A 19,020-nucleotide genomic window follows, 5' to 3' on the forward strand; every position below is an offset into this window, starting at 1 on the left:
TCAAACGCCTAGGAAAACAAAAACATCAACACACATGCTAAACAATGTCATTTAATTTCACACATGTGCAGATATTGAATACTGCAGTCGTTACATTTGAGATTTATGCTTTTTTCTTTTCTTTTTCAAAAGACATGTCCTGCAAAGCAGTCACACACCCTGCTACGGTCCAGGGATGTATTGAAGGAGTAGTTCCGATACATCCCGATCTTCCTCAGCTCTTTGGTGAATCTTTGTGATTTGGGGTGGAAAGTGCACGGAGAGCTTTCAAAGGTTGGAGGGAGGCGACCATAGTCGGCGGATGTGGTCTTATACATGATGCTTTCGAGTTTTGTTCCCGCTGCAGACATCAGACCTTTTGCTTGTGGAGTAATCACGCAGGTAAAAACTGGATTTCCAGGACTGGTTGATGTTTTGGCATCTTCTGCCTGCTGCTCTGGAGAAACAGGCATTGTTGATCTTCTATTAAAAAAGGAGGGAAAACGATTTAGAAGATTATTTACACATTTACATTAGGTATATATGGACTCACTAATGGTCAATGGAGAGTTGCATATAGCGGGTATTAGTTTTACACGGATTTAAGATTATATATATTTCAGTGATTACAGTTAAATTATTTTCGAGCACAGAGCGGTCCAGCGATCTTTGTGATTCATGTCTATTCATTTCTTTTAACTTCGCTATCTAGCGCTAAATTTCGCACCACTGGATTTTTTATTTCTTGACTGAAGTGTTTTTGTTTCCAAATTACGATGTGATTCATATAATTACCTTAAATTCGTGAACTCAACAAAATACACCGACTGGTCACGGGTTGAAGACAGAGAAACATGTGGTTACCATAGCAATGACGAGCCAGGCGCTTGACCTCACATAATCTCACGAGACTTTCGAAGAAAGCGCGAGAGGACGGGGCTCCGACTCTGTTGTACTGAAAAAAAAGACTCTCTGTCATCAGCAGCTGGACATAAATTACAGCTACTGACAGATATTGGCCCTGGCAAAAACAAAAAAAAAACCCAAAAAAACCTTAATAACTTGCCTATATTTCCAAACTTTGGTTAAAATCTACCTTAAAATATTTAATAGTATCCCCCAGCTCGCTATACTAATAATTAACATTCAAATATGAGCACTATTTTCCATCAGGTACCTTAAACACAGCACCACCTTACTCCTCTCTTCAAACATCTCCCTGAACTCATACAAGAGTCTCATATGTCAGATGTAATGCTGCTAACTGCCTCCTCTCAGACATGCTCTGGACAGTCTCACAAGCAAACACTAATCAGAGTAAACCAAGTTATAACACGACATAAAGAGGCCTGATTAGAAGACTGAGGAGAAGAAAAATACAGATTAGATGTGAAAAGCAGGTTTTTTTGCTTTGCTGTCAGAGATAAAAATCAGGCAGACTGGCGGTCAAATAAAGGAAGACATAAAAAACAACAATAACAAGAAACCACAGTGTGTGGTCACTGTTTGATAGTGCATGATCTTAAGTGCAAAATGATCATTGGAGAAAGAGTGACGGTATGTGTTGCTCACCAAAATATAGAACATACCACAACCCAGGGGGCACTAAATAACCATAGACACATACCACACACCAAAGACACACATGCATGCATGTGGCAGAAGACAGAGACATGAAACTCAACTAATCGTCACTTTAAATATGTGGGAGGGCTGTGACAAAGCAAGGACTTGAATGGTGACTGACCATTTTCTGCATACAGTTTTTGGGTCCCAATGATCAGTGAATCAGGTCATTTAGATAATACTCTAAAATAACTCCTGATGGGCTAAACTTGCCTTCAGGTGGCATACAAGGCTGTATACTGTGGAGTATAAATGCCACGTTGCAGTCTAAATGTTGCTCTTGTGTAAGTTCACATATTTGGACCAATGGCTGTACATAAACATACATATATACTGCACATAATGTACTGCATATATACAATCTGTGGTTTCGAGAAATTGTATTGGATCTCCTGCTAGTAAAACTCGTCAGATTCGTATTTTTCCACTGCACGTAAAGGCACCATTCACTGCGTCATCAGCACGTGACAACTGGATACGTAGAATTACTGCGACTGCTCTTCTCAAACAGCAACAGCGTCGTTCTCGGACGTAAATCTGGGGTCCTGTTGCTCCCCTGTTGTTGAGGCTAGTTGGCTGTGTCTCGGCGGGAGGATGGACAGTGAAATCCAACGGGATGGGAGAGTCCTGGATCTCACCGATGATGCCTGGAGGGAAGACAGGCTGCCGTACGAAGACGTCACCATTCCTTTGGTAAATGTTAATGCTAAGGTTAACGTCAACAAGGACCAACGATTACAGAAAGCAGAAATGTTTTTGCAGGATGTTCCCGAGCAGTGCAGTTTATGAGAGGACACTCCATAATATCCGGCTTTTTACTTAATGCCAATGACTTAGATTAGATAGCGCTTTATTAATCCCTCGGGTGGGTTCCTCCGGGAAGTTCAGTTTCCAGTAGCAGAGCACCGACAGAAGTTGCATATTACAGAGTTAGAGTATAAAATAGAGGAGAATGAGAGGATATGAACATAAGCTTAAATATACACATATGGTTTTGGGGGGGATTTTGCTTTGGTATACTTCTCTTTCCTGTTCTGGGTTTACAGAAGATGACATGTGCATGCTTACCTGCTTTCTACTATATACACTCATTAGATACACCTTGCCAGGGTTAAAGCCTGCAGAACTTCTCTGATTTTTCATAGCAAAGATTCAACAAGATGCTGGAGACGTGAGATGTTGAACCATGTTGACATGATAGCATCACGCAGTTGCTACTTGTACTACATCCCAAAAGGTCGTCATTTGAGTGCCGTGAACGCATCGTGTACAAGAAACAACATTTTTCCAGTCTTCTGTTGTCAAAGTTTCATGACCCTGTGTGAATTGCGGCTTTAGTTTCCCGTTCTTAGTTGACCGGAGCAGCACCCTGTGTGGTCTTCTGCCGCCGTAGTCCATCTGCTTTGTGGTGTGTTGTGCGTTCAAAGCTCTGCGTGCTTGGATTGCTATCAGCTTGAAACAGTCTGCACATTCTCCTCTGATCTCTAACATCAACAACACATTTTCACCCATTTGTATTTTACCTTAAACACAAGTTACGGTTTTGTGGGAAAATCCCAGCAGGTCACCAGTTTCTGATGCTGGTTTGTTGCAGAGTGAGCTGCCTGAGGCTGAGCAGGACAACGGGGGATCGACAGAGTCTGTGAAAGAGCAAGAGATGAAGTGGACAGACCTCGCCCTGCAGAGCCTACATGAGAACACACCGAGCACCGGAAGCTGAAAGACTAACACACAATCGAACTGTACAAATAAAATGCACAGACGTGGTGCGCACTGTGTCAGTTTTGACACACAAATGTGCCGTATCTTCTCTGCGCATTGGCCTTATACTTGGTGGTGAACTATCCATCACTCGTATTGTAAAACATTGTTTATACTTTATGAAACCGTGATAAATGTGAGCACATAGAGTCCTCCTGTTTGTGTGTGCATTTATTAAACCACGGCTCTTATTTCTGCAGCGTTATAACGAGGAACCCTGGCTTTGAACAGATCTAGCCTCCTGAGTTTGTAACAAAATCATCTCACCTTTACCCATGCAGTAATACCATAGTTATCTTGCAGGTAGTCTGGCCACTGGATGTCGCTGTACTATAGAGCTGCCACGATTAGTCGACTAGTCACGATTACGTTGACTATCAAAATCGTCGACGACTGATTTAATAGTCGACGTGTCGTTTGAAGCTTTGTAAGATTCCAAAAGACGCAGGAATAAGTAGTAGGATTTAAGAGTGTAATAACGGACTGAAACAGAAGATGGCAGCACTGCATGTACAAGGATGCCAGCTGCCGTTAAACACCGAAGAAGAAGAAGCTGTGTCCCAGAATTCATAGCTCAGCTCAGTTTCCAACAATGGCGGCAGCTAGTTAGTTTTAATATTACTCTTATTATTCTTTCTGGGTCACAAAATAAACGTTTAACACATTTTCAGGCGAGAATGTAGCTGTGTAAACCTCAAATATCTGCTCAGTTTATCAAGACACCACATATTTTCAAAAGCGCTCCGACGTTTTCGGAGACGTCTGTTAGCCACTAGCTCGATAGCTAGCCGGGGGCTAGGCTTACTAGAGCCATGAGAACACCGGACTCCCGGGAAATCGTTTTCAAACCCACCGCCGTCTTTCGCTACTCAGGTTAAACATGATATATAAGTCACTTAGATAACTTCAAAATGTTATTGTTTGGCTTTTTTAGTGTTTTATTTGTTCCTGAGTAAATCGGTTTGGCTGAGATTAAAGTTATAGTTTTTACACAGCTGAATAAACATCAAGCAGACAGCTGATTATCAGAAGTGTGAGATGCTCGAGAATTTACTCCGGTGTCCTGTTATATTTTAGATAGCAAGGAGTTTATTAAACTTCACCGAAACAATCTGCAAATTTCATTAGAATTTAATAAACTATCATCTTGTCTTTATTTTTAGTTAGCACATACCTTAAACACTTAAAGCTGTAAGCTAATGATAGTTATATAAGAGCAGATGCTGCTGGTGCAATAAGCTGTACGTTTTACATCCAATGGATGATGATCTGATTAGTCGACTAATCGCAAAATTAATCACTGTCAAAATAATCGTTTGTGGCAGCCCTACTGTACTATAAAAGCAGCCAAATTATTAGGGGGAAAGGTTTGCTCTTATGCTTAAAACACATCGATTCAACTTTCAGTTTTCTGCTACAGTTGTGTGTAACACCAGAATCTGTGCTCGTTACATTCATACCAGTAGTACTACTTAACCCTAATGACACTGTTGCTAACATACAGTGTTATTTTGCTATGCTTTATAATTTTCATCTTCTGCCTGGGTAGTATCTAGCTAGGGCATCTGCATATTTCGTACCGGCTGTCTCTTTCTTCTGCTTTAGACCGTTGGCAGCATAATAGCCTGTTAATGTCCAGAAATGTCTCTCTGCTCTGAGCGTCCATCATCACTGTGTCCGTGCTGCTTCTGTTGCCAGCTTGCGAATCTGGTCACGGGGTCCATTCCCCAGCAGCGCCGATGGGTGTCGGTACGAGCCTCCCAGGCGATCCCAGAGTGTGAAGTATTGTCCGTAATTGTAGTTGAAGTACAGGTGATGATCGACATGGTGAGCGGCGCCGTTAATCAGAAATATCAGCGGGCCTGGAAGGCGGTAGTCTCCATCGTGGATGGAAATGGTCCAGATGTTGACGAAGACAAAGAGGGAGAGATAAACCACCTGTAATTTAAAATAACTCATGTCAGCTGAAGCATTTCACAGTTTGAAGACAACAGTGCACTTTCTCAATTTCAGTGTATTAAAATACACTTTGTCAGTCACTTAGACATTTACTGCAGTTTAATAGCAGTAACTTAATGCAGCCCTGATTTACAGCAGGGTTGTCAAACACCAGGCCTCGGGGGCCGGTGTCCTGCAGGTTGTAGATCTCACCCTGGGTCAACACACCTGAATCACATGATTAGTTTTAATACCAGGCCTCTGGAGAACTTCAGGACATGTTGAGGTCATTTAGCCATTTAAATCAGCTGTGATGGATCAAGGACACGTCTACAACCTGCAGGATCCTCGAGACCTGGAGTTGCCAACCCCTGGTTTACAGCGTGGTCCTCCTTTGACCTCAGATCGGGCTTGTCAGTATTTCCTAGCAACAGCAGATGATATGCACCTTGTGGAGAGGGAAGATGAAAGGGTAGATGTGGTACGGTAAGCTCTGCAGGAAGCCATCGAGTGGGTGGAAGGCATGGCTGGCAAACGGTGTTGGTATCTTGAAGGTATGGTGCTGCTTATGTAAGTGCTGAGGGGGAGAAACACAAATGGTGTCAAGTCTGAGATTTTCTTTTAATGAGAAGATACACAAGACAAACGAAGTCAAAGCTGTGGAGTTAAAATAACTATAAGAGTAAAAGAATATTCTACATGTTTCCTTCAGCTGCTCGGTGTTTTACTGTGCACTAAACCGAGCCTGTAACCTGTTTGCTACAAACAACTGTGAGCAGAAAAGTGCTGAAAAGCCCAAAAGGTCACGCAATCATTGTTTCATGGGTTCATTGGTACAGGTGGACCCTTTTATCATAGGAAGCCACCCACTGACAAACTGACTGCCTGGGGCAAGTGTAGGCTGGCAGTACAGATGCTGAAGCTCACCTTGTAAATGTTCTGATGGTGCATGGCGCGGTGGATCCAGTATATACACATGTCAGTAAAGAGCAAGAAACCAGTGATGCTTACGAACAGTCGTGACCAGCCTGGAGCAGAGACATACGTGAGTTTTCATTTTTGCAGACTCTTGGTTAGTTTCAGTGAGTTAATCACACGCAGCCTTAAAGTGGACGCGCTCATTTCCAGCCACTTATTCAGTTTATACTTGTCCTTAGTGCAGCCACTCGCCTCTCCCTGAAAAAAGTACTTTAAATCTCATCCCTTCACTTTAAGGCAACTGTCTTTTGATTGGCTGCTTCTCAGAAGCACCTGATTATGCTAAACACAGCTGTGCAGCTGAGATGACCATATGAGGGATATCTACTCACTTTTTATCTACTCACTATGTAGATAGATATAGATATATAGATAGAACTATTTCAACAACCACCACACATTAAGAGCAGGTACACGGATTCCACACAAAGACGTAAACACAGAGCGGACCCGACGCGTCAGAATCAGCTTTGTCTTTGTCGGCTTTCTCACCCGACGGCCCGAACACGGACACGCTGTCGGAGCTCAGCGATTCTGATGCGTCGGGTCCGCTCTGTGTTTACGTCTTTTTGCGCGGATTCTGAGCTGCAGGTTTTGTCTCTCCAACCAAAGTTCGCCGAGCCAGCAGCAAAAGAAGCAGCAAACTGCGCTTCACATTTGATCAATGTCGTCATGAATTCCCTCTGACTTTTGCTGTTTTGCTTCCACCACGATAAAAATCACACTTCCTGCACAGCTCTCTCTCTCTGTGTACTTCAGGAACAGTTTCCCGTCTCAAATCTGTTTTCTGCATTATTCATTCACTTATCACCCACCAGTCTACCGTTGTTTACAGCACTGTCTCTTTCTTTTTTCACTTAAATGACCTCCGACAAGAAAGCCTCATTTCTGCTGTTCAATACTGAAGAAATTTAAACTTCTTAAAATGATGCAAAATTGCAGAATATTTTTAAGGTTATCTGCTATAAAAAGCCAGAGCAGGAAAATCTCCTTCATGTTTTTCTGTTTTATTCTCAGTTACTTTCACACAAAGGCATCTGCTGTGATGTTCACAATTCTGATGAAGTCTCACATGTATCAGTACTGATAAATGATCAGAATTATAATATTTCTGACTGTCTGAGGCTAAATTGAATCAAATCAGGACTTTGAGAACCAGAATCGAATGGATTATAGAAATCAGTGATGATACCCAGCCCTCGTGAGCAGCCTAGGCCTGAGAGAAGTGGATGTAGCTGTAATAAGAAAATATGAAAAGAACTATTGATAACTTTTTTGTTAAGTTAAGGCCCGATCTGTCTGAAATTCATAGGCAGCTCTGACACGGTGCCATCAATCTCTGAATGCTGAAAAAGCAGCAGTGTGTCCAGAAAACACATTATATGCTGCGATAAATGCCCAAGTGTCCCCTCTAACGCTGCCTTTCAGCAGCAAACAGGTCGTCAGAGGAGCCGAGATGATGATTAAGTTTAACATTTTCTACAATATTGACAAAGCACTTTAAGCACAAGTTTGTTAGTTAATAATTTAGAAATCAATATTGTCTGTATGGTGCGCCTACATTTTTAAAGTTAGGCGCACCGGTGCGCCCATGTCAAAAGGTTAGTCTAGAGCCCTGATCTATATATGCCTGTATATATTGTGCTATTCTTGTGTGTTGTCTGTCTTTTTTACTGTTTGTTTATAATGGAGCACTGTAACTTTCCCCTAGGGATCAATAAAGTATTGTGATTTGAGCCTTTAGCCATATTTACTATAAGCATTTTAACAGTACATTCATTAAATACAGTAGGCTCACTTTGAGGATTTCCTTTTTAGTTTGACATTAACTGGAGTTAACATGAACCGTGTGCTATAATATCTAAATAACCGTTTTCTCACCCAGCGAGTTTTCGCTGATGCTGTCATGAAGTTTGCTGTGTCCTCTGACTTCCCAGAAGAAAAGCACCACGGTGGGAAAACTCATCCAGAAGATGGAGACGGTTCCCAACTGGATCTCCTTTCTTACTTGATGCTGTTAGTGAAGCAGATACACAAAGTTGGGGTTTAGGACAACCTTGCTTTGGAAATGGCACCAAAGCTGGCTATCCATTCACTGGCCTACCTCGATAAACTGCGGATGCTTCATGAGTACATGGTCAAACACGTAGTAGAAATTAAGAGCACCAAAAACCAGGTAAACCAGCAGAGCTCCCAAGTTGGTTACCACCCACAGGCTGATAATCTGGCGCACAGCCCAGCTCTCAGGCCATGAGACCGGGTAAATGTAAGGAGTGAAGAAGTAACAGTCAGCTATGTCCAGCACATGATCCATGGCAGCCTGTGAAGACAGTAAATGATGTAGTGCTCTTAGCATGAGAGAAAGCGAACCAATCACAGCCCGCTTTGCTAAAATTAGGTCGAGTGGAAACGTTTTATGTTTTAGCGAGAATTGAACAGCCTGAGCTCTGTGGCGTGTACGACACACACTCAGCTCTGCTTCAGACAGAAACTGGATAATCTGTGTTATTGCTTCTCTGTCAGAGAGCACATGTACACATGTAAGTGCATGAGATACTGCAAAAGGAGCAACAATAATAAGACAGTGAAACATAAGTTTGTGCTGGTATAAAATCCAACACTGCCCCTGCGAGGCTGATGCATCAAACACTCAAATCTTTTATTTCTTCTTCGTTGCCTACCTGCTCCCTGCATGACTACAGAAGTGTTCTCAAGCTTGTTTCTATAGTAATCGAAAAGCCGTTCTGGATCTGTTTGGTTCAACATGAATCATAAGCATTTCTCACACCTACTCACCCTCTTCACTCAGTGACCCCCCCACACACGTCTGCAGGAGAGTCAGTGTGGAAACGTGGGGTTTCAGGCTGTGCAGCTCTAGAAACGTCTCAGCTTGCGTTTATATTCTTAGTAACGACAAATATATAATTAACAGTAACAGTTGTTTAGTGCACCTACTGCAGCTTCATCTCAGTGGTCAGTTTAAGAAAATCCACCTCAACGTTCCAGGTTTTATCTCGTTACTATTTAAAATGATTATTAGTGAAGCGTTTGTTGCTGAGTTCATCATTTCTGCTGCACTGACCTGCTTGAGGACGGGTCTGTCACCAGATTAGAAACAACCTTCCTAGAAAGTTGATGAGTGCTCACTCCTCCTCGCAGTCTGTCCAACAGCAGATCATCTGGAAAACTGCACACGCTGCTAACATGGGTTTACCGTGCAATAGGCCGGCGTCTCCACAAACTGCAAGAGAAGCTCCGGTTTTCTTTCTCTTTTCTTTTTTTTGCGAGGTAGTTGATACCGTGTGCTCGGTGGATCCAAGAAGACACAGACATGCTTGTCCAGGTGGAACAAGATCCCAGCATGCTCAGCAAATAACACAGAGCTCAGCGGCAGGAGCTCCTCAGCTGACACCATTTTCTCACAATATCTGTGCTCATTGAATTAAATATTATATATATATATATATATATATATATATATATATATATTCTACACAGTTGTGAAAAGTGCATTGCAGCAACTCAGCTGTATCATCTCAGTTTTAATGCAAAATAAAATCCCTTGCAATGGTCAGCATGTCATTTTTGCGTGTGTGCAGTGGATGTACTCTGTCCCATGCTGGGCTTGGAAGGATCAAATATAGCAGCTCAGCTGTCTGCCCTGCACACACACACACACACACACACACAGTTAAGAGAAGCGAGTCTTGCTGGGAGCATGCCTAACACTTTGTGATCATAGAATATCCCATCAGTGTAAAGTAGAGTCTGTCTGTCGGCATTACTGACCTTTGACATAAACACACATCTTGGTGGACAGAACATGCAGACAGTCACTGAGTATGAAATTTAAGACACGTAATCACTTCTCAGAATGAGCAGAGCAACACTTGCAAAGCGGCTCTGACCAGGACGGGATGTTGTTATGCCACTTCCACACTTTTCTCTCCTATAACTGCTCGTTAACGTGTGTCCGTCACATTAAGTCAGACATTCTAGTTCAAATAGAGCTGTAAGGCCACCTGTGCCATTTGAATTTGGGTTGTTGGTATCTGCCTTTAAATATTTTAACACCAGTTACTTGCACTTGCAGCTGAGTTGTTTCATATTATGCATTCTTGTCCACCAGTAGATACGCGTGTAACTGTCGCCCTCTAGCGGTCCCTGACTGAAACAGCAGCTTCTGGGAGTAATGGACAGTTCTCACATCCAGCGTCCAAAATTAATCACGTACAAAAACAGGAACTACTGCATATTTATCCAAGCAGTGTATTTATAAAGGGTGTATGACAGGTTATGTACATATAAGGTGGAGCTTTTTTCTTCTCTCTTTTACTTTGTGTCACGTTTGCTGTTAAAATGCCGGCTTTTCATAAAAACATGGCTAAAATTTCAAATAATGAAAAATGTTCTGCTCTTGGCTCTATATGATGTTTCAGTGAGGGGATAGCCTTATTTTGATGACATGACTAAATTGATGGTGTGATCTCAGTCACACAGCTGTGGCTAGGAGAACAAAAATCCCTAAAAGCAGCTGTTCAAACTTCTGCTTGTAAGAAGCAGCCAATCAAAAGGACGTAGGCCAAACAGAGGCGGAGCTATAACAGCTTGTTTCAGACAGTGGCTGCAATGACATTTTTAAACCGTAAATAATGCAAAGTTGCTTTAACAAAGTCAAAAAATATAATTAGGACTTGATGTGATTTAACCTTTATTGAGAGGAAACGTAACTACGTCACACATCTTACGGTTTTGAGATGTTCAAACAGGCTGAACCTTAACAGGACTTCTGTTTCAGGCTTTTTCTAAGGTGTATTTATTATATTCACAGTGGGCACAACAGCAGCATTTACAGTGTTGAAGAAAAGAAAACCATTCATTTTATAACCATTCTGATAATATTAATGTCCTAGCAATATTTTCAGCTGGTATATATTTTGTTCCCAAAATATTATTTTTAAAGCTCTAATAATATTGTTTAAAAACTTTTTTTTTTTTTTAATATTTGGTCTTGTTATCCTTCCATAAGATTCCTAACGTGTTTTTCAGTGGCAGTGTTTCATTTAAGGGTTAACAAAACATGTATGAGCCAGCATGGCGTAGTCTTGGGGTCCTGGGAGAGAGAAAGACGTCTGTTAAGTCTAATTGTTGAATGTTGTCATTGGGCTTCTTAAATTTGTAAGTCTGAGTTTAATCTATAGGATCAAGACATTCCTTTAATCCTGACCACCTCTCCAGCCACTCTGTGCTGGGGGAGGTTTTATTGCAGATGCATCCTGTCTGACAGATCTGTGTCTTCTGTTGTAAGCTTCCTGTTTTTATGATCCTTTTGGTCAGCAGGAGGTCACACACACACACACACATTCATGCACATGCATATACGTGCGTACTGTCTTAGACCCATTGGGGGGTTTTACAGAGGGAGGTGAAGCTGCTCTTGGAAGGATTTTGGGCTGAGACAGAAGCGTGAGCTCCAAGAGTTCTTGACCAAAACGTCCCTCGTTAGCAAGTGAAAAACCGCTTGAAGATGTTCTGTTCTGTCTTGTTTTCTTCATGATGAATAAGTCTCTAAACTAGCCGGCTTGTGGAAACACAGACCCAACAACGTCGTTCATCCTCACAATCACACAGTGACCAGTTTAGAATCACCAGTTAAACCAACAAAGCTGTCTTTGGACTTTGCTGCTAATCACTGCACCAACATGTAACACTGCACCAACAGAAGCATTCAATTTGGTCCAAGTCCTATAAAGTGTCAATGTGTAATTCTTGGGAATACACGATAGGCTGTAAGTACCTGTGTGTCTGTCCCAGAGACATTTTGGTCTGATGACTCTAAATGAAAAGTTGTGCAGGCACAGAGGGTTGTGTGAACATAGCTGGGACTCCACTAGAGTCCAAGAAAACAAAAAGAAACAGTAGCAGCACAGTAGTTCCCCTCTCTGTTTTCACCCATGTTTTCGGACAGTCAGCTCAGGTAATTGAGTTCTTTAAAGTGTCTTCTTCTTCTTGATTTGTAGGTCTGTGTTAGCAGACCGGAGTATCTGCCCCCTCCCTGGATGAAGGATAGAAAATGGATGGACTGAATCTATTTGCAGTATTATTATATTATGACTGTTTTTTTCCTCATAATTGCCATTTTCAGCTGCTTCGCTAAGAAGAGCAGCGCTCATCTCTACAGCTCGTTTCGCTCGTCGCTCCCTGCGGTTTACATCGGCTGACACACACTTTCTACAAACTACATGTTAATGGAGAAACACTCAGTGACTGTGTCGAGTGCAGAGTGAATGATGCTGCCTTCACGCTCCCATCATGGAAAACCTAAGTATTGTAAATACAGATCGTCTTTATAGACAAATAGACATAAAAAAACTAAGCAACCAAGTGCGAAACATCCAGGATTACGGTGGCCGAGATTAATTTTGTTTAATTTTGTTTGTACTCACACACACTTTTAAAGCTCGTCTGTTCTGTTTGATTCTTTATTGTTGCGCACCGATGTTTCCCCACTGATATTTTATGCGTAGTGTGATTTTGGTGTTTAATTTCTTGTAAGACTGCTATTATTAAATATATATATTGTGTGTAAATGCACAACAATTTTCTCTGTGGGGAGACGCGACGTCGCACGTGCCATATGCACACGGCTCGCTGCTGAATCCGGTATTTCCGATAGCACACGGTACGTGAACGCAGCATATTACAATAGCCTGTTTGCTTTGGTTTGCTCACGAGCGGCCGCGTGCAGCTCGGCACCGACGGGAGACAGACGCCAGCTGGTTCGCACCGTGTGCACAGCGCCGGAAACACCCCGTGTTCAACATCATGATGACTATATTATTTTTTATTATTTAAAAAAAAAAAACTGAGGAGTCACATGATATATTACATGTATTATATTTTAAATGAGCGGTTAGATTTGGATTTAGGATATTTAATGTGGATGTTTACTCCCATAAAATGATCGCACTGTCAAAATAATACCGGCATAGAGTGTATTCGTTTCAATTAAACAAGTATGAGGTTAAGTTTGTTATGAAAACACTGAACGGAAATGTTTTCTGTGAAGAATCTTCGCAGATGCTGAAAAGTTTTTTTGTAATTTTTAAAATAATACTGTTGGTGATCATTCGTGCGCCCGTCCACCCAACATCCTCTCATATGAGCCCCAAATGGTTGTATAAAGTCACTTCATCCATATAAAACTAAGACGTCCTGATCGGAGACGCGCACTTCATGTAGCCCATTCTACATGAATCAGTGTTGGTGAGCGTTTGTGACCGTGTGTTCAGATCTCCGTGTAGCCTGAAGATGTTCTCCTCTGTTTAAATACATGAATTAACTGCATGATTGAATTTCTCCAGGAGCTGACATTCTTATATAATGTTCAGGCAGCAGGCCATAGATCTGGCTATGAGGATCTCTCTGTTCCCGCTGCTGAAAGGTTGGACCATGCCGTGTGCACAAACCTCTTTGTAATCATTAACCACGTGCTTGCGTGAAGCTTGACATGCGTGTTTTGCACTCGGCTCTGTTGTTCCCAGGACGCTATAAAACAGCCACTCCTACACTGTCATTCACAACATTCACTCAAGTCCCGACGACACGAGAGCAACGCCAGCATCACTCTGAACGAGCCATCGACTGAGAAATGGACCCCTGCGAGTGCGCCAAAAGTGAGTATTCCTGCCGCTGTTTAACGCGCTGCTTGTTACCAGCGGACCACATGAAACTGAACTGTCTTTTTATGTTCAGCTGGAACCTGCAACTGCGGAGGATCCTGCACGTGCACAAACTGCTCATGCAAGAGCTGCAAGAAGAGTAAGTCTGACACGTCACAGCACAGCAAACAGTCATCTGTCGACCTGTTAATGTTACGCTCCTGTTTATCTTCCCAAGTAACATGCGTAGTGTGAAGATTGTCTCTTACAGTCATGCGCCATTTCTTCAAAATTCCGCATTTGATGCCATTTAAAAAAAAAAAAGCGCAGCGGCTCGACTTGCTTTAATGCCATCTTTAGTTTTCGTTGTGTTCTGTCAGTAACGATGTCCGTCACTGCAGGCTGCTGCGACTGCTGCCCATCCGGCTGCAGCAAATGCGCCTCTGGCTGCGTGTGCAAAGGGAAGACGTGCGACACCAGCTGCTGCCAGTGAGGAGTCTGCAGCATCAGCTCTCTGCTGAAATGATGGAGTCATTTATTTGCCACTAATCATAAACTTACACGTCCACGAAATGATGACGAATGATTTTGTACTTGTCTTTGGGTGTTTGAAATAAACGTGTTTATTGACGCTATGACCTGTCTGGTGTATTAATTCAGCTGATGTCAGTGCATCATTTCACGTGGGTCACGCTCTGTGGTACTTTGTTAATGCTGAAATCTTCATCTTGGAATAAAGACTAAAGTTAAATTGACTCCGGATTGCTACTAAACTGTGTGGCCCACTTGAAAGGCTCGTGTAGGGATGCAAAGAAACTGTTCACAAATCTAAAGTTGGAAATCCAAATGCATTAGATGGCGTGTTGGACAAGGTTAGAGCAGTATTAGCATTTGGAAAACGGAAGTTCAGTAACTTGAACTGAACTAAGGCTGCTATTAAATTAGTCCAGCAGAACTGTTACACGTGGCTGTGAGCCAGCAGACTGAAGATGTCTGACATGTTTAACCAGAAATGGAATTTAAACTTGTAAGCCCGTTTGCCTGGTTGAATCGGGGGGGGGGCAAATACGTAATATCCTTTTTGCAGTCTCTTGATCCTGTCTTTCCCCTCACCTCCAATCGTGCGGAGGATCCTCCTCTGCTCTGTTACTGTAGCCTAAGGGTGGACCTGCAGGTCTTAGATGTGTCCTTGATCCAACACAGCTGACTTAAATGACCTCAACGTGAGGCCTGGTAATGAACTAAACATTTGATTCAGGTGTGTTGATGACCCAGGGTGAGATCTGACACCTGCCCTGGAGGTCTAGAGCTCCTCTGTAGGTGCTTGCAATAAAGAGCACTATTGTTGTGAGGTAGTGTTACATACATACGTTTAATCTGTAATAAAGTTGTATTTCTTAGTTTGGGGTTTGTCGTGTTTTTAATAAAACATCAGCACTCCTATCAGCACAGGGTTGTTATAAAATGTATTTATTTTGAGTTTCACGGAACGATCTATGAAGGCGGAACAAATATTCGACACTTGGGTTTCTCGCGGGAACAATATCGTCGCTGCACACAGGAACTATTGCGTTGTTTCTATTTTCTGGGCAAGTTTGGCTGTAGTGGTGTTTCTGATCCCGTCCTGGTAGTAAAATACACCCACGCGTGTGAACATGCCGAAGGTGGTTTCCAGGAGCGTCGTGTGCTCGGACACCAGAGACCGGGAGGAGTACGACGACGGAGAGAAGCCCCTCCACGTCTACTACTGCCTGTGCGGCCAGATGGTTCTGGTCCTGGACTGCCAGCTGGAGAAGCTGCCCATGAGACCCCGGGACAAAGCCCGGGTGATCGACGCCGCCAAACACGCTCACAAGTTCTGCAACGTGGAGGAGGACGAAAACACGTACATCAAGAGAGCCGAGGGTATCGAGAGGCAGTACCGCAAGAAGTGCGGCAAATGCGGCCTGCTGCTCTTCTACCAGCACCAGGAGAAGAACAACCCGGCCACCTTCATCGTGGACGGGGCCGTGGTCAAGTTCGGGCAGGGCTTCGGCAACACCAGCGTCTACAGCCAGAAGCAGCCCGAGGCTCCCAAGAAAGTCCGAGTGATGATGACCAAGCGGACCAAAGACATGGGCAAGTTCAGCTCCGTCACCGTCTCCACTATCGACGAGGAGGAGGAGGAGATCGAGGCCAGGGAGGTGGCGGACTCCTATGCCCAGAATGCCAAAGTGATCGAGAAGCAGCTGGAGAGGAAGGGCATGAGCAAGAGGAGGCTGCAGGAGCTGGCTGAGCTGGAGGCCAAGAAGGCCAAGATGAAGGGCACTCTCATTGATAACCAGTTCAAATAGAGTCTGAGGAGACTCCTGCTCTGCTGGGACTCGTTGTACATACAGGACTGATGAGTGTAGCGTATCATAAGAATGTGATCTGGCCTTTAAATTAGTTTGTTATAATGTTTTGTACATACAGGAAAAGACAAAATAAACATTTTTCTTGTTGTTGGTATTTTTAAAAAGTGTTTCATGTTGTTGTTGTTATCACCAGCAGAGAAGGCTTCGGCTGTTTGAAAGAGTCAGACCACACGAGGGGGAAACTTTATTAGCAACAGCTTAATGAACTGAAGCCTGTAGGTAAAGTTGTCACCATCAGTTTTGAGTTGTGTATAATTCAAACCAAATATTTAATTAAAATTTTAAAGCTACAAACACATCAGAACAAACATGAGTTAGTTTTTTATTGTATTATTTTCTTTCGCTCATTTTTATTTGAGCCAGTGAAACATTTCAGGTTTGATCTGGTTGAATGTTTCTCAAATTATTTAGCAGCAGGTTAGTAACATAATTAGGCACAAAAAGAGGTCATTCCAGAGACTGAAGATAGAGAAGAGGGTTCACTACTCTTAGACTTGTGTGTTCAGAATGGGTGAAACCATTTAGGAACAACATTGCCAAGAATCTGGGAAAATCTTTGTGGTCAGTCGAGGTCAAATATGATGATTATCCAACTTGTTATCAGTGCATAGTTCAAAAGAAAGCATCTGTAAAGCTGTGGGAGTGTCAAACTCCAGGCCTCAAGGGCCGGTGTCCAGCAGCTTTCACATGTGTCCTTCATCCAGCACAGCTGATTCAAATGGTTAAATCACCTCCTCAACATGTCTTGAAGTTCTCCAGAGGCCTGGTAATGAACTCATCATGTGATTCGGGTGTGTTGACCCAGGGTGAGATCTAAAACCAGCAGGACACCGGCCCTCGAGGCCTGGAGTTCCCCACCCCTGGATTAGAGCATTCTTCCAAACTCTTCAGGAGAGTTCCTTAAATCTCTGATCCCACAGAGGAAATGATTGTGTTGCAGCAGTAGGATAAAAAAATAAATAACAAACAGAGTTAAGTTAAAGTTCCACAGGCACATGGGGAAGGCCATAAGCTGTTAGATCTTTATTTATAAAACAGAATAAAAAGAAAATAATAAATAAAGAAAAGTAAGACTGAGACTGAGCAATAAAGAAGTGCAGACTGCATTCACAAATACAGAAATATAAATATGGAGCAGGTCTGTGGAGCTGTCACAGAAAGGCTCTGCTGTCTGTGTGGTGTGGAGCGTGTAAAGCAGAGGTAGGCAACTCCAGGCCTCGAGTGCCGGTGTCCTGCAGGTTTTTGATCTCACCCTGGGTCAACACACCTGAATCACATGATGAGTTCATTACCAGGCCTCTGGAGAACTTTAAGAAATGCTGAGGAGTCATTTAGCCCTTTAAATCAGCTGTGATGGATCATGGACACATCTAAAACCTCCAGGACACCGGCTCTCTGGAGTTGCCCACCCCTGGTGTAAAGTTTGGTGACGTCTGTCTCTTACTGACTGACACGCCTCCAGATTCTGACCAATGATGGTTTGTGCCTTATGAAGCAGCTTGCTAATACACCATGGCTCCACGATTCAGGTGGTAAACTGACAACAAACGAGGCCTTGAACTGTTGAGCCCAAATGCTAAAAAAAGATCCTGTGATTAATGAGAAGATAGAATAACTGGGGCAGTTTCCAACCAGCGCACCAGACTCAATGTAGGCCACAAAATACAAGAGAAATTAGGAGAACAATGAGTCGCCTGGACTGGACCTCAACGTCACTGCATCTGAAAGAAGAGCCAAAGTATTTGGGGCTTTGGATGCTGATGGTAATGAAAACAAACAGCTTCAAAATAAATTGGAGACACAACTAAAAGCTTTAACATTGAACAATAACTTGGCTACATTTGCACTTTTCTTCTGTGGTACAAACTGTTGTTACTGAGATCCAACACAGTTTGCTTATCATTTTTATGCTTACTGTGATCTTTGTCACTGATTAATGTGAACTGGGTCTTTTTTCATTTGTCCTCACTGGTTGTTTTTCTCTCTCACATGTGAGTTTTTCCAGTCACGAGGTTAACTGATGATCCCTGGGACCAGCGGAAGACTCAGCATAGCTTCCAGATTTCTGTACTTTTGTATTCAAGAGTAATACAATCCCTGTGCCTCACTTTCTGTCTGCTTTTTGTTGTATAATAGGATCATACATATTGTATTATATAACAAAGTAGCTCAAGGCGACTGTGCGCCACATGACCAGATTTCTCCTGATGAAGCCACAGACTGCAGCTTGGAAGCAGGAACTCATCGGATCTTTGTGATTTAACCTGAAGCCAGTGGTTTTGTCTCAAGGCAGCAGCAAAATTGAGATAAATAAAAATCAAATGATGTCAATAGAGTTTAAATGTATGCCTGTTCCCCACAGACAACAGATGAATCTTGAGACTATCTAAAACAGGGATAACAAATTAATTTTACACGATGGGCCACATGTAGCCTTTAAGTGAGCTGGACCAGTGACACTTTGCTTTCTGTCACTGTATAAACGTTTAACTGCACATCAAATTCATGAGATATCTTAACTGAGGTTTCAACTGTGTGTCTTTTTTTTTTTTTATGATAAAGGACTGCTGCTGCAGCAAATGACTGAAACTTGTCAACATGACTCTATGAGCAAAAGTCTACCTGCCTCTGTGCCCACATAGAGGTAGTTCAACTGCATATGAATAGACTGGTTCTTATAT

General features: G+C 42.7%; 5 protein-coding genes across 7 annotated transcripts; 3 read left to right on the plus strand and 2 right to left on the minus strand.

Moving 5' to 3' along the window:
• Positions 1–35: 35 nt before the first annotated feature.
• Positions 36–877, minus strand: pierce1 (piercer of microtubule wall 1). 2 transcript variants are annotated; one of them, XM_087844317.1, is made up of 2 exons: positions 775–877; positions 36–462 (listed from the first exon to the last, which is right to left on the minus strand). In XM_087844317.1, exon 2 carries the CDS (start codon positions 450–452, stop codon positions 126–128), a length of 327 nt encoding a protein of 108 aa, XP_087700443.1. In that variant the 5' UTR covers positions 453–462; positions 775–877; the 3' UTR covers positions 36–125. The 2 variants fall into 2 exon arrangements, with proteins under 2 accessions (XP_087700443.1, XP_087700444.1); XM_087844318.1 differs by having other exon boundaries at positions 36–459; positions 775–860.
• A 1,170-nt stretch (positions 878–2,047) lies between these two features.
• On the plus strand, positions 2,048–3,515 carry anapc13 (anaphase promoting complex subunit 13). The gene is made up of 2 exons (XM_006795795.3): positions 2,048–2,298; positions 3,200–3,515. The coding sequence occupies exons 1-2, from the start codon at positions 2,200–2,202 to the stop codon at positions 3,323–3,325; spliced, it is 225 nt and encodes a 74-aa protein (XP_006795858.1). The 5' UTR covers positions 2,048–2,199; the 3' UTR covers positions 3,326–3,515.
• On the minus strand, positions 2,439–9,596 carry LOC102789514 (lathosterol oxidase-like). Of its 2 annotated transcripts, XM_087842787.1 has the most exons (7): positions 9,365–9,383; positions 9,079–9,185; positions 8,387–8,602; positions 8,164–8,296; positions 6,232–6,332; positions 5,753–5,881; positions 2,439–5,304 (listed from the first exon to the last, which is right to left on the minus strand). In XM_087842787.1, exons 3-7 carry the CDS (start codon positions 8,594–8,596, stop codon positions 5,035–5,037), a joined length of 843 nt encoding a protein of 280 aa, XP_087698913.1. In that variant the 5' UTR covers positions 8,597–8,602; positions 9,079–9,185; positions 9,365–9,383; the 3' UTR covers positions 2,439–5,034. The 2 variants fall into 2 exon arrangements, with proteins under 2 accessions (XP_087698913.1, XP_087698912.1); XM_087842786.1 differs by lacking the exon at positions 9,079–9,185 and having other exon boundaries at positions 9,365–9,596.
• A 4,208-nt stretch (positions 9,597–13,804) lies between these two features.
• On the plus strand, positions 13,805–14,578 carry mt2 (metallothionein 2). Its single transcript, XM_006795793.3, has 3 exons — positions 13,805–13,958; positions 14,038–14,103; positions 14,345–14,578. The coding sequence occupies exons 1-3, from the start codon at positions 13,934–13,936 to the stop codon at positions 14,434–14,436; spliced, it is 183 nt and encodes a 60-aa protein (XP_006795856.1). The 5' UTR covers positions 13,805–13,933; the 3' UTR covers positions 14,437–14,578.
• A 903-nt stretch (positions 14,579–15,481) lies between these two features.
• Positions 15,482–16,631, plus strand: steep1 (STING1 ER exit protein 1). The gene has a single exon (XM_006795792.2). It carries the CDS (start codon positions 15,599–15,601, stop codon positions 16,274–16,276), a length of 678 nt encoding a protein of 225 aa, XP_006795855.1. The 5' UTR covers positions 15,482–15,598; the 3' UTR covers positions 16,277–16,631.
• The last annotated feature ends 2,389 nt before the right edge of the window (positions 16,632–19,020 follow it).

Source organism: Neolamprologus brichardi, chromosome 7 (genome assembly GCF_056152115.1).
Source record: "Neolamprologus brichardi isolate AB-2024 chromosome 7, ASM5615211v1, whole genome shotgun sequence".
Taxonomy (NCBI): Eukaryota; Metazoa; Chordata; class Actinopteri; order Cichliformes; family Cichlidae; genus Neolamprologus; species Neolamprologus brichardi.

Excerpts from the sequence above, each read along its gene's own strand:
- pierce1 (XM_087844317.1), bottom strand. The coding sequence starts at position 452 with ATGCCTGTTTCTCCAGAGCAGCAGGCAGAAGATGCCAAAACATCAACC.
- anapc13 (XM_006795795.3), top strand. The coding sequence starts at position 2,200 with ATGGACAGTGAAATCCAACGGGATGGGAGAGTCCTGGATCTCACCGAT. Across the intron at positions 2,299-3,199 it reads AAGACGTCACCATTCCTTTG|AGTGAGCTGCCTGAGGCTGA; the intron begins GTAAATGTTAAT and ends GGTTTGTTGCAG.
- LOC102789514 (XM_087842786.1), bottom strand. The coding sequence starts at position 8,596 with ATGGATCATGTGCTGGACATAGCTGACTGTTACTTCTTCACTCCTTAC. Across the intron at positions 6,333-8,163 it reads CATCAGCGAAAACTCGCTGG|GCTGGTCACGACTGTTCGTA; the intron begins GTGAGAAAACGG and ends TCTCTGCTCCAG. Across the intron at positions 5,882-6,231 it reads ACCATCAGAACATTTACAAG|CACTTACATAAGCAGCACCA; the intron begins GTGAGCTTCAGC and ends TCTCCCCCTCAG.
- mt2 (XM_006795793.3), top strand. The coding sequence starts at position 13,934 with ATGGACCCCTGCGAGTGCGCCAAAA. Across the intron at positions 13,959-14,037 it reads CCCCTGCGAGTGCGCCAAAA|CTGGAACCTGCAACTGCGGA; the intron begins GTGAGTATTCCT and ends TTTTATGTTCAG. Across the intron at positions 14,104-14,344 it reads ATGCAAGAGCTGCAAGAAGA|GCTGCTGCGACTGCTGCCCA; the intron begins GTAAGTCTGACA and ends CCGTCACTGCAG.
- steep1 (XM_006795792.2), top strand. The coding sequence starts at position 15,599 with ATGCCGAAGGTGGTTTCCAGGAGCGTCGTGTGCTCGGACACCAGAGAC.